We start from the raw sequence: 14,152 nt of genomic DNA on the forward strand, positions 1-14,152 counted from the left end.
AAAACCTCAAAAAACAAATATATATATATATATATATATATATATATATATATATATATATATATATATATTGCATTCTCCAGAAATTCTGCATTTTCAAGCGATGCAACCTTTCTAATAGGCTTAGTGATGAGGAATTCCATACAATCAAATACATGAAATGCCATAGCAGATGATAAAAGGAGTATTAACCCTCTGGCGGTTGCTGTTTTCATGTAGCTATATTTCTTGCTGTCTTTTAATCAAACCTCAATTTCCCCAAAGTTAGCAAGAAATCTTTCTAAGTTTTCCTATTTTATTGCTGAAGGAATTTTTGTTTTAAATAAGCAATAAGCAACTAAATGAAATCTGAACAGAGTAACTCATAGCTCACAACCAAAAGTTTCAAGGTTCCTATTGAGGGTGTTCTAGACGTGAGGGTGTCTGCTTCTCTATTGTTCATATACTTTTTTTTTATCTCCTTTTCAGTACTTCTGGATGTTGCTACTTACACGAGGCCTAGTGGGTGTGGGAGAGGCTAGCTATTCAACTATTGCCCCCACCATTATTGCTGACCTGTACTTGGGTGACCGGAGATCCCGCATGCTTAGCATCTTCTACTTTGCTATACCTGTAGGCAGGTGGGAACATCCTGTGCTCTGTATTTGGAGGGAGGGTGAAAAGATGGGTTTTTTAACCAGAGATCTTTGTTGAAAATGAAAAACCAACATTACATTATACAGCTTGCATATCCATATCTTGAAAGACTAATTTTGACTTCAGCTGATAAAGTGTTGACTAGCTTTGGTGGAAGTTGGAAAACCTGCCAGAGTATAGATTTGAATGCTCTCCTGATTTTCTTCTACAGTGGACTGGGCTATATTGTAGGATCAAAAGTGAAAGATGTGGCTGATGACTGGCACTGGGCCTTGCGGGTAAGTAGAATTTATAGCTACCTTAGTCAATATTGGTTGCTGTACATCTATGTTAAAGCTCTTTTTAAAATTAATTCTGAAACTTCTTTTTACCCAAAGTTAAATAGCAGTCTTTCACATATATTTTTTTCTTTTTAGAATGTTTCAAACTGGATTTTTAAAATTATGTTCCCCACAGGTGACCCCAGGTTTGGGAGCATTAGCTTTGATATTATTGATAACTGTGGTGCGTGAACCACCTCGAGGAGCTGTGGAGACCCGCACTGATGCCCCTCTTCATTACACTTCATGGACAGCTGATTTGAGAGCCCTGAGCCACAAGTGAGTCATGTGACAAAGAGATCTTGCTTCTCTGTTTTTTCCTGAATTATCTTCTAGCCCTCATTTTAATAGTTCCAGTTCAGTTCAAATACTCATAGTAAATGACAGTAAGAAACAAGCTTTTATTTTGTAACCTCCAGGATAGCCAGAAGTGACATGAAATTTTGTCCCTCCAAGTGAAAGGGCTAGTGGAAAGGACTGGATCACCAACATTCCTCTGGGAAACCATTTGGTTTGTATGCTTTTGAAGAAAAGGAGTTCACTACTCAGTATGAAATTCATAGGGCTGACAGAAAACAGCAGATTGCTATACTCCACTGGTAGTCTTGGTAGGAGACTTCTACAAAAAGTCCGGCTAAGGAATAGGCATCTGTGTGTAGGTGTAGAAAATTTGACTTCTCCTTTTTGTAGCTACCAGGGAAATGCTGACTACTTCATTGTAGTGGTAAAGGTGCTGGCCTAGAAACCAGGAGATTGTTAGTTTAAGGCCTCCCTTAGCCATGAAAGCCTTCTAGGTAATTTCAGACCAGTCACTTGGATCAGCTCCTTTCACGGGGTTGTTTTGGAGTAAATAGGCAGGAGTAAAAGATATGTTCACTACCTTGAGTTATACAAAAAAAAATATGTATATGAAATAGAATAATATCAGGGAAGTGCTGACTGCTGTAGAAGGCTAGTTATTTGTGTGGTTACTTTTGCAGAATAGTATTTTTGATGTTTTATTTATCAGCATGAAGGTAAAGAGATTGTTAGCAGATTTGTGAATTTGTTCAAGCCAATCTTGACAGACACAATTGCCGAAGAAGTTGTAAGAGATGTTGGGTGTGATGTAGAGTATCATTTGAGTTCTGACAGACCTGGTCAGTTCTCTCTGTAAGCCATGAAATGTACCCCTAAATCCTCTGCAATGAAACTAGGAGAGCAAGTCAAAATGGAAATTGTTCTTTCAAGAAAAGACTCTTCAAAATGTTCTTGCCTTAGTTCTTGGTTTATAGTTTAAAACCTTGGGTTAAATGTCCCCAGCCGGATATTTTTCTAAGAAATGAGCTATGTTAATATGTCTGCTAAACTATTTTTGTTTAACCATGATATGTAAATAAAGCACAATTGACTGGGTCCCTAAAACAAGCCATATTTTGGCTTAGCAGTTTCAGATTTATTCAATAACTGACTAAACTTAATAAACTTACTAAAAAGCCCTGGTATAGCAGGAAGCATCTGGGTTCATAGTGTTCTTTTAAATAGCCTAATGTAGCACTTTGATGGAGGTAGGGGGTTTGTTTGTCTCTAATGAGTTTGTATAGGTAGCATTGCAGGAGGGAGAGAGGGAGGGAGGGAGAGAGAGAGAGAGAGAGAGACAGACAGAGAGATGCCAGAGTCAGAAATGTTCGCTTATAAGTCCTTTGCAGTTAGATACTGCTTCTCAGCCTTGTGCTACTCACATAGCCAGTTGATTACTCATGGCCTAAGATAGTGCTTTCCAAACCTGGGTAAATTACCCAAAATTGGGTAAAATTGATTTCTATTTAGGTAAGGACAGATGAATCAATTACCCATCACAACAGGGACATTTAAATTGACTTAAAATTGCCATATTTATTAAACTATATTTGGAAAATCTCCCAAAGTATTCCTATTGAAATGAAAATTAATTAAATTACCAGGGATACTTTGTTGAAATATCATAAAGATTATTCAATGATATAGTTTTTCTGGAGTTCTGCTGCACTGATGTTACCTACTTGGGTAATGAAATGTCTGCAAGGGAACAACCAAGCTCAAAGAACACCAGGCACTCCACAATCCAACCCTAAGCTACATATGTTGTCTTCTATTGATAAAGATTTTACATTACAGATAGTCCTCCACTATTCATTCAGCAACCATTTCAAATTACAGTGGTGCTGAATGGACTTAAAACTGGTCCTTGAATTTCAATAAGACTTTCTAAATCAGGGGTTTTCAAACTTGGCCCTTTTATGACTTGTGGACTTCAACTCCCAGAATTCCTCAGCCAGCATGCCTGGCTGAGGAATTCTGGGAATTGAAGTCCACAAGTCATAAAAGTCCACAAGTCATAAAAGGACCCCCGTTCTAAGTGGTATTGGGTAATGAAGGAAAAAGTTTGGGAAATACTGGTCTAAGACATATACCATCAGAAAAGTACCATAGATGAGCTCTAATATGTATACAGATTATGTCTATAGTCATTTTTTGGACAACTTGTGACTCAGTTGTACATCATTACTTAGGAACACATGGAAGTATTCTGTTTTGATGACAGATCTCTGATGGCTCAGATCTGTTATCGCTGGCTTCTGACAATCTAGAAAGCTATAATACATGCTGACATTATTACTTTGTTTCTTTCTGTCCCCTGACTGGCAGCCGTAGCTTTGTGTTGTCATCACTAGGATTCACAGCTGTGGCATTTGTAACAGGCTCTCTAGCATTGTGGGCACCTGCATTCCTGTACCGCTCACGGTTGGCCGCCGGAAATCTCCCACCTTGCCCTAGTGGTAAGGTTTGTCATGGAGACTCTGACAGGTGAGTTAACACTGGGAACTGTCTTGTGTCTTGATTTCTGGTTTATTTTATTTTATTGGTCTCTTTTTTGAGGAACATTATGACAACTCATTTCCGAGCTAAATACTTTGTATGGCTTTTGAAAAGATTCCAACACGCTGATTGTTTACTCATTTTGAACCATTTCTGAAGAGCCTCATCAGGCCGTATGTAATTATCTCTGTAGCCTCATCTTTGGTATTATCACTTGTGTGACTGGTGTCCTGGGTGTTACTGCTGGAGTGGAGATTTCAAGACGGTGGCAGCGCATCAATCCCCGTGCTGATCCCCTGGTGTGTGCCATTGGACTGCTTGGGTCTGCCCCCTTTCTGTTCCTGGCTGTCGTCTTTGCTCAGCAGAGCATTGTTGCCACTTATGTGAGTTTCTCAAGTTTCTCCTTAATTTTAGTATAATTATTGGGGGGATGGGAAAGGGTATTTCTATGTATGGCACTACATGAAAAATAGTATAGCTTTTTAAGATATAATGAAATGATTTTTCTTCATTCTTCCTTGTAGGTATTTATTTTTATTGGTGAAACTCTCCTTTCCCTCAACTGGGCCATAGTGGCAGACATCCTTCTGGTGAGATCTGGGAAGGGAAAACATGAACATTGGCTCAACAAATAGGATCTGAGACTTGGACATTAATAGCAGGAATGCAGGCCTTTTAAGTAGAAATAGAGAAACAATTAGCAGGAGAATTATATCACTAGGGTAATAACTGTTTTACCCTACACCAGGGGTCCTCAACCTTGGCGACTTTAAGACTTGTGCTCAGCCAGCAAAGCTGGCTGAGGAATTCTGGGAGTTGAAGTCCACAAGTCTTAAAGTCGCCAAGGTTGAGGACCCCTGCCCTACACGACCTTTGATTGCTCATGTGATCAATGTCTGATATTTTTTCCCTTTTCCCTAGATAATGTTGCAGATAGGTTCCTCACTGTATCTGTGTTTGTTTAATTGCCTCATACCTTCATAGCAGCAGCACCAATCCCATCTAGCCACCTTTCTTGGCTTTCCCCCTTTCTGACAACAAGTAGTAGGGCTTTGTGCTTCAAGCCTGTAGAATTGAACTCCCTGCTCCTCCTTTATTTATTTATTAAATTTATTTGCTATCCATCTCGCCATGGAGCTACTTTGGGTAGCTTAGAACAATAAAATGGAAAAAAAGATATAAAGAATTGTAGCCTTATCCTGCAGTCACTTGATATTTCTTGACAAAGGGTATCAAATGAAATATCCCCTTTTCTTTTTGCAGTATGTTGTCATCCCTACTCGCCGTTCCACAGCTGAAGCTTTTCAGATTCTGTTGTCCCATCTTCTGGGTGATGCAGGGAGCCCTTATCTTATTGGTTTGGTAAGCATTTGGAATATAAGGCTTAGGCTGTCATATTCTGGAGTTGTAGAACTGATGTTCCTGCCATCTGTTCCACCTCCTAAGCAACTTCTCTCTTTTTTTTCTGTTCTTCCACCCAATTAGAACCAGATCAAAGCAGTTCACAAAACCTCTTGGAGCTGCCTGGATTCCAGGTTCTCCTTGTAATTTTTTCAAACTAAAATGTTCCAGCACAGCCTTTTGCATTGTAATTTTCTTAAGACTGTAACATCCCTGCAGATGCTGAGCTTTGGAACTGGAATTAATAGATATGATTAAAGCAGGGCACTGCTTTAAAACTATGGTTTTGTTCTTGAGACAGTGTAGATTCCATATCCATTTTTGTTTAGAGATATCTAACAGGGTTAATTGAAAGCTTGTGGGGAACTACTATTCCAGATTTATGTTTACTTCTGTTCTGCATGCAATGGGCTGCTATTGTTCAGATTCAGTAGCTGAATTTCATGAAAAACCAATGTCACATTTTCTGTTGCAAAAGAAAAATAAACCATGGTGTGTGCCTATTTTGCTATTTATTTCAGGTGGGATGAAATAGCAAGAGAAGCAATAAATAACAGTATCCAATTCTGAAGGCTTTCCTTTGGGAAATTACCTAATAGATTGCATGATTATTGTTTAATTTTTTTCATAGATTAGTGACCGAATCCAGAGCGATCGCCCCATTTCATTGCTGTCACAGTTCCGAAGCCTGGAATATGCACTTATGGTCTGCAGCTTTGTGGGCGTTATCGGTGGGGGTTTCTTCCTAGCTACAGCTTGCTTCATTCAGGCAGATCGTAAACGGACAGAGCTATATGCACACGGTAAAACTTTTTTTCCTCTGCCAGCTCTGCCGAGTTGGAATTAATGCCTCAAGAATTCACAATGTGTCTGAATTCAGAGCTGTGTTACAAAAAAAACACATGCTGCTAGCAGAACAGAGGTGTACACCCTTTGGCTTTATTGTCTTCTACTACACATAAAGGAGGCAGTGCTAGGAGTGCAAAAAAGAATCATCTATCCTGAAATGTCGAGTGTTTGAGAACATTTTCAATGTGGGTTCCTCAGAAGATAGTCACTGGCATTGAACTGTTAACTGAAAGCATTCTTGACCTCAGATGTTTCCCGGATGCTCCTAAACCATGTTTTCCTCAAAATCTTTAAAGCACTGAATCACACAAATAAGTTTTCTTTCTCTTTTTCAGCCCTGACTTAAAGCTTACTTCCCTATTTTATACTTTGTCCTTTTCTTTTCTTTCCCCCCCTTCTTTCTCTTTTTTGTTTCTTTCCTTTTTTTCTTGAAAATATTGAAAGAAAGAGGGGAGAAAATAACTCACCTCAATTGCTTCTACTTGCAACCATTGAAGCAGTAGTTCCAGAGCAAGAGTAATGCCAGCGTACTCAGAATTGCTCTACAGATAGTTCTTGACTTATGACCAGAATTGGGACTAGAATTTTCTTTGCTAAGCAAGGTGGTTAAGTGAATCATATCCAATTTTACCACAATTTTTTCTTGTGGTTAAGTGAATCATTGCAGTTGTTAATTGAATCATAGGATCATTAAGCAAATCTGGCTTCCCCATTGACTTTGTTTGTCAGAAGAAGGATGGGAAGGTCACAAATAGTGATCACATGACCCTTGGGACTCTTATTTATCTTATTTAGTATATGGCAACCTGGGACCCTCCAGCTGTTGTAAATGCCAAGTGTCTGAATTTTGATCATGTGAAGATGCTGAGGACCAGTGTGAGGTCCTCAGCATCATCCTTGTAAGTGTGAGGACCAGTCATAAGTCTCTTTTTTTAGTTCCTTTGTAAGGTTTGAATAGTTGATTGAATGGTTGTAAATTGAGGACTACCTGTATATGCCAAAATGTAATTGTGAAGGAAATAAGGGAAGTACAACTAAGGCAATATCACTAAGAAAACAGCACTGAAAATTAGGAAAGAGAGCTCAGATATATGACACACTCTTTTCAAAATCTTGTCCTCTTTGGACAAGGCCAGCCCCTTTGAAGGCAGACCTTAATGTGCTTCTTTCCTCACTGCAGGTCAGCTGCAAGAATCTTTGGAAGGGGAGGACCGCATTGTTGTTCCTCAGCATGGGCGATCAACAAAAGTTCCTGTCTCCAGTGTCCTTATCTGAAGTCTCATCTTCATCCTGCTTCAGTTTTGGAACAGATTTGTATTTGGTAGTTGAGTAGACAGAGACAGAGAGACTCTCTTAAAGGCACCAAGGCAGGATTATGGACAACAGGAAATGAAATCATAATTTTTTGCTGTGTACATAGGACTTTTTTTATAAATCACAAACACTATTCACGCTTTTCAGATGAATGAGGATGAAATGGCAAAAACTCATCTCCTACTTCCTTTTACTTGGATGGTTTTATTTTTATTTCATTCATTTTTTTTCCTGCAATGTGAAATTCAAAGCAACATGTAAAGGGTATAGAAAAAAATGGCTGAAAAGATCAGTCTTCAATAGCCTTGGGTTTTAAGAAAAACGGAATCTTCCAGCCCACATCTGTGTTTTCATACAAAGGCTTTTATTTGTAGTCTCGCTGTCTTCATATATTTTTGCAGAATGTCTGGATGGTACCTCCATTTTTACAGTCCTCTGAAATATCCTGATAGGAGCTGACTATCTAGATGCCCCCCCTTTTTTTTTTCAGGAGAAAACCAGTATTCATGACAAGGTCAGTGTTAGGAGGGACCCTTAAAAAAGATGTGTCAGTTATACTTGACTTGAGGAGCTAAAAAGGTTTGCATCTCTATTAAGAAGTCATTGTCAACTTCTGAAGTATGAAAACCTGCATGAAAAAACGTTGCATAAATGATTGTAGCCTCAGACTCCGATTTAATATTTTTGTTCCTAACATTGTTGCTGTTGGACATTGGCATGAAGATGGGCAAGGTTTGGATGATTGATACCTTGTTTTGTACAACCAAGTGTTGTTTACTGCCATGATCCATGGAGGAACTACCTGTGATGACTAGCTTCAGCTCCCTTTCCTATTTTTCAATGCTTACTGTTGTATGTTACTCGCGGTTCTACTAGCATCTGGCTTCTGCTCCTGGCATTAAGTGGAGCAGTTTGTTTGTTTCATTTGAAGTGCTTGTAACGTCGCTAGCTGTATTTTGTCTTTACCTTGAAGAGAAGAAAACAGGCTTCCTGCAGAGACATCTGTGAAAGACAGTGGTTGCACTTTAGCTATAAATGGGTTTTTATTAATTTGTAATTTAAATGGATTAGAACCATTACAGTCAATTATGGGTTCATTTCAGTATGATTCAATGTAAAATCAAATGTAGAAAAATGAGTTGTAATTGAAACTAATTTTTCCTGGCCAGATATCTTACAAATATTTTGAATTAAGCTCAACCCCCAGCTGTACTGACTGGTTATTATGGTAGAACAATAACATTAAGATCACTAATGCGGCAAGTCTCTCTTAAGCTGATGGGGAAATGTTACAGTCTGCAGCTTGTGTATTTTGGCCTACAGATTTCATTCATTTTTAGTTCTTTTGCCTGTATTTCTTCATTCATCTGAAAAAAGTGGGCTTTGGCTTGTGCCACAATAAATTAATTCGATTTTGAAATCTTTTGAGGAGCTGTTATTAATTTACATTAGAGGTTTCTTTTTCTCAGATATCAAAGGTGGGAACTTTTAGATGAGGCAACTTTTTTAACAACACGGGATCTGCAAATTCTTCAAGACAAAACCGTATAGAATTTCATTATCTGATACCAAATCTAAAAATTATATGATTATGTACTTTCACTGGTTTAGTTTGTAAAGCAGATCTTTGGAGTAGAAAAGCATGATTGGAATACACTATGTGGAGGCAATATCTGCTGAAACTATAGCAGGATATTGTCCCTCCCTTAGGCAACCTAAATAGAAAACCAAGAGAGATTAGCAACATAGTTTAAGCATTCAATAGCAATAGCAATAGCAGTTAAACCTATATGCCGCTTCACAGTGCTTTACAGCCCTCTCTACGTGGTTTACAGAGTCAGCATATTTCCCCCAACAATCTGAGTCCTCATTTTACCAACCTTGGAAGAATGGAAGGCTGAGTCAACCTTGAGCGGGTCAAGATTGAACTGCATTTTAACCATTGAGCTATCAGGGCTCAGGTCCAAAATCGTATCTTCCTTAATGCAGATTTTGGTATAATGTTTGACCTGTTAATCATTTACCACTTTTGAACTTTTTTCAGTTTGGATGCTGTCTTGACTTTCCTTTAATGTCTTCTTGAGTTTAAAAGTCAATGTTGGTTTTACAGATTAGTAGTTGTGGATGCTTGGTGAATCTTTTACCTGAACCATGATCATCATGGCTTGCTGTTTTGAATTTCAGGTGGGGTGGGAGGAAAGGGAAAAGCACAGAATGACGACTAGATAGCTCCTACAAGATTGGTGCAGAAATAGGAGGATACGATTAGTAAGAATGTTTCTGGATTTGCAGTTTGGTGTTGTGTGGTACAAGTAAGAAACAGCATAGTGTTTCACTCCTGGTAAGTACAACATTTTTCACTGAGCTCACTAATACATAAAGTCTTATGAAACAGACTCTGCTGTTTGCAGACTTTACATACAGTAATCAGAACTGCTTAGCACTTTTCCTGGACTGAACCATTTTTGGATATTTGGGGAGGAGGTGCATGCTGAAAAGTTATTATATATGTAGCATAATTCCAGATTAAAATAAGACAAAGACAACCTTTCTAAGAATTTAAAAAGATGTGATAGAAAATTCTTGGGTCTATTCCATCTTCATAAGAAATGAATGACACTCTTTAAAAAAAAGATGGATAGTATGGAGAAAGTCTTTTATAATTCAAAAATAAGCAATGATAAGAGAGAATATAATTTTCTTCCTCTGCATTGGGGTTTTTTCATGCAAAGAACAGACTTACTATAACTACTTTATATACATAAGTAAGATATATGTATTAATAGAACATATGAAGCTGCTTTATATCACATTTACTTTGACTGTTGTGTGTTGTCTTGATTTTACTGTATATCAGAAGATATTTTTTTTGAAATATGTAATATTTTCTCCTCTTCCACTGTCCAAAATGATACATTCCAGGAAACCTACTTAGAATTTAATTCTTCTGATCATATAACCTTGGCCTTTGTTCTTACAATTATACCTTGATAAAACGGTTTTTGTATTCATGTATAATCTGTGTCTAATGTATTTTGCCTGTATATTCTTTATGGGATAGGCTCCTATCTGAATATTTTTCAAATAACTTTGTGTCCACTGCTGCTTTTATCATTGCTATCTTATACAGAGAGGTCCAGAATCTTGTTTGAAAACCTGCTTATTTTGTCCATCCAGTTTAAAATCTTATTGAAGCAGGAAGAAAAGCAAGAGTTCAAAGAACGCATTTCAGGTTTCTGTTGAAAAATTTTCCCTTATTTTGAAAATGAAAGGTTTATCACTTTTGATGGTTTAAGTCCACAAAATTTGTTAATTCACAAAAAGAATACCCTTCTTTAAAAAAATTTTTAATTTTGTCTTTTAAATAAATTTTTATATTGGGCAGGGGTCTGGTGTAGAGATTTACGTCTATAAAAATATCTTTATATCCAAAACATACTTATCCGCGGAAAAACAAAACTCCTGAGAAAGAAAAAGAGTAGGAGGGTGGCATTACAAATTTATCACATATAAATTGTTATCTAAGCCTACAAGTGGGGTTTTTTGGAAAGTACAGTAAAACTTCCCCACCCCTGATAAGTATCTGCCATCTGAATTATGATCAAGTGAGCAATTTAGGACTTCCTAGGAAATTGGTGACTGGGATGAAATAAGTCTTGAAATATACCCATGCTGTGTATATTCCTAAAACTTCTGAATATGGTATTATTTGTGATTCCTCGTGCTCCCCCCCCCCCCCCCACGTCGTGCTTTAGTGCCTCTGCCTTTGACTTCCTGCTGGTGGCTGTAGTACTTCCTTCCTGCCGGAACGATCAAACAGCACATCATCTCTGCTTCAGCAGACAAGCCTTCATCCAGATGTGGAAATAGAGACCCTAGATGTGAGTTTGCACAAGGGGGAATTGAGAAAGGGTTGGAACGGGGTGGAACAGCTGCTGCCATAGTTGTGTCCATTACATTTTCTGTGATACTAAACTAATTTCTTGGATTGTTCTTGAGAAAGCAGTAGAATCTCACAAATTGAAGCTTACAAAATGAACTAGGGCTATGAGGTAAGAAAGTGGAAACAGCAGAGGAAATTATAAAGCAACATACTGTAGGACAGAATGGGGGGAAATGGGTTGTGTTTTTCCCCTGTGTGTTTCCCTACTACTTTCTCTTTTGATACTGTCTTTTTTTCCTACCTTGATATCTCATATGCTTCCTTAATTCTCTTAATCTGGTCAAAGTTTGAAAGTTGGGATATGACAGGCTGTGTTAGTTAAAGGAGAGTTTGAAATAAATGAAAGGGGGTAGGTTTCCTTGTTATCTTTCCTATATTATGATTCTTCCTAGTTCCAACTAATAAGCCCTCTTTGCAATGCCGATGATGGTCTCAGAATGGATCCCTAAGATTATAGCTGTCTTTATCTGATGCCAGAGCTCCAGCCAAGTGCATTAAAAGCCTGAGGATTGAACAGGTGTTTTAAAGTACAGCACTGTGGAGCAGCACTGCTTTCTACTTCGAATATCTTCTGTCCCCCCCTCCACCCTCCCTTTTCTCAATTCCAAATACTGAGCTCTCCCTTTTGATTAGATTGCCTGTGCTGCTTTTAAAATTTTTTCCCAAGTAAGGCTATCTGATCTTGCAGCTGCAAGGCTGTAACAGCAATCTCTCCCACGACAGCCACAGAACTCTGCAAGACTGATTTTGCAGGCACCCAGATCCGGTGTTGGTTCAATGTTACTGATGTGACTCATCTCTGTGCCCATACTTTTTTTAATGTTGAAATGAATAGGGAGTATAGAGATCCCTTCTAAACAAATAAGAAGCTCTGGCTTCTTCCCGGTTTTTTTTTTAAATCTATGTGAGATAGGTCAGAATATCTACAAGGCACAGTTATTTTAGCATAACTCAATAATAAGTTCTAGTCTTCCCCTGCAGGCTGTTTCTTTGCCTGTATCTGGCTGACATGCATCTTGCAAACCTCAAGATACTTTATCTCCCTTCCCTCTTTGCTTGCTCTTGTCTGTTTCCCTCAAGTCATGTTCCTGATTCCCTACATCTTCTGCATCTTGTTGTCTTCCAATTGTATTGACATGTAGCTACATGTAGTCCTCGACTTATAACCCCAATTGAGCTCAAAATTTATGTTGCCAAGTAAAACATTTGTTGTGAGTTTTGCCCCATTTTACGACTTTTCTTGCCACATTTGTTAAGTGAATCACTCAGTTGTTAACTTAATAACACGGTTGTTAAGTGAATCTGGCTTCCTCATTGACTTTGCTTGTCAGAAAGTCGCAAAAGGGATTCACATGATACCGAGACACTGCAACCGTCATAAATATGAATCGGTTGCCAAATCCTGAATTTTGATAATGTGATCATGGAGATGCTGCAGTGGTCATAAGTGTGAAAAACAGTCATAAGTCCCTTTTGAGTGCTGTTGTAACTGAACAGTCACTACACGAACTGTTCTAAGTTGAGGACTACCTGAATTGCTGTTCCCACCAGCCGGGGTTAATTTAGAGGATGTCAGATTTTAGAAAGCTAAAAATTATCTGGGATTTTGTTCAGGAGCTTCTACCTTTCGAGCTTTTTATTTTGACCCCAAATATTGCATCAGTTCATTATTACAGGGAGTACTAATTCAATAGCAGAGCCCACAAAAGATTTTAGAGTCCATCCTTAGTTTCTCCAGTAGAAAATATTTGACGCTTGATGATGCCAAAAATTCTAGAAAATAAGAGCAATCAAATGGAGGAACCAAGTGTTTAGGAGTTTGTTTCTAAATTCTGGTTAGGCCTAATCAAATATAAGCAATTTTGACCATCCATACCAGGATCTGACCTTAGCATGAGTTCATATAGTGTAAGTTAAAAACCTAACCTTAAAAACCTTAAAAGCATGGTTAAGTGTAATTTTAATGTATGTTTTGGTTTAGTAAGTTGTGTGAACTCACCTTGGAATGTCTGCCCTATTGATTGTGTGCTTTTCCCATCATAATGCGTTGCGGCCACTAAATCAGCCTTCCCACCACCACATGTTCCCTAAAGGTATTAGGCATCCAGTTCCCAGAACTCTGAACCAGCCTAGCCAGAAAGAGAGAGCCAGTGGCATTAGTGGTTAAGGCAGTGTTTTTCAATGTTGACAACTTTAAAATGTTTGGACTTCAATTCCCAGAATTCCCTAGCCAGCCACATTGGATTAAGCTATTAAACATGAACCTCTTTTCTAGTTCCTTTTCACCCTAAAAATTTCATGGGCCAGTCATAGAATGTAATGAAAGGAAATACCATAGACATCATCTAGTCAAGGGGTTTTTGATTTTTTAACCCATGAAACCTATTAAAAAAACTAACTTTCTTTTACTTCTAAGAATTCTGATCTTCAGTCCCTTCAAAAAAAAGGTCTTAAAACTTGATTTTTAAAAAAAAATTTCTTTGTCCCTTCTCACAAAATCCTTCAAAGCTTTAACAAGCTTTTTTTGTAAATCCAGTGTAGGAAAATTATCCAGATGAATATCTTGGTTTCTTATTTGTATATCTATTTTAATTATTAATTTCTTTTGTATGTATATCTATTTTATATATCTATTTATATATCTATTGTATGTATATCTATTTTGTATATCTATTTTAATTATTAATTTCTTTTGTATGTCCAGTATAACATCTTTTTCCACGTCATTCTCAGAGCATGTCATTTTTAAATTCACGATCAAATCATTTTCAGTCACGTCCGATAAAGCTTGTTGCTTTTCTATAACATCTTTTAAACACAGTCCATCTATAGAGACAGAGATTCTTAAAAT

At 37.7% G+C, this 14,152-nt stretch overlaps 1 protein-coding gene across 1 annotated transcript in view; it reads left to right on the top strand.

Moving 5' to 3' along the window:
- LOC107282512 (protein spinster homolog 1) overlaps nt 1-8,778 on the top strand; it is a 12,846-nt gene extending 4,068 nt beyond the window's left edge. The window contains exons 5-13 of the mRNA XM_015810297.1: nt 469-620; nt 848-914; nt 1,093-1,235; nt 3,624-3,782; nt 3,988-4,177; nt 4,319-4,384; nt 5,058-5,156; nt 5,827-5,998; nt 7,225-8,778. Of these exons, the coding sequence (XP_015665783.1) occupies nt 469-620; nt 848-914; nt 1,093-1,235; nt 3,624-3,782; nt 3,988-4,177; nt 4,319-4,384; nt 5,058-5,156; nt 5,827-5,998; nt 7,225-7,319 (1,143 nt within the window). The 3' untranslated portion in view covers nt 7,320-8,778. The remainder of the gene's footprint in view (nt 1-468; nt 621-847; nt 915-1,092; nt 1,236-3,623; nt 3,783-3,987; nt 4,178-4,318; nt 4,385-5,057; nt 5,157-5,826; nt 5,999-7,224) is intronic.
- Nucleotides 8,779-14,152: the final 5,374 nt, after the last annotated feature.

Source organism: Protobothrops mucrosquamatus, unplaced genomic scaffold (assembly GCF_001527695.2).
Source record: "Protobothrops mucrosquamatus isolate PMUCROS unplaced genomic scaffold, P.Mucros_1.0 scaffold8, whole genome shotgun sequence".
Classification (NCBI taxonomy): domain Eukaryota; kingdom Metazoa; phylum Chordata; class Lepidosauria; order Squamata; family Viperidae; genus Protobothrops; species Protobothrops mucrosquamatus.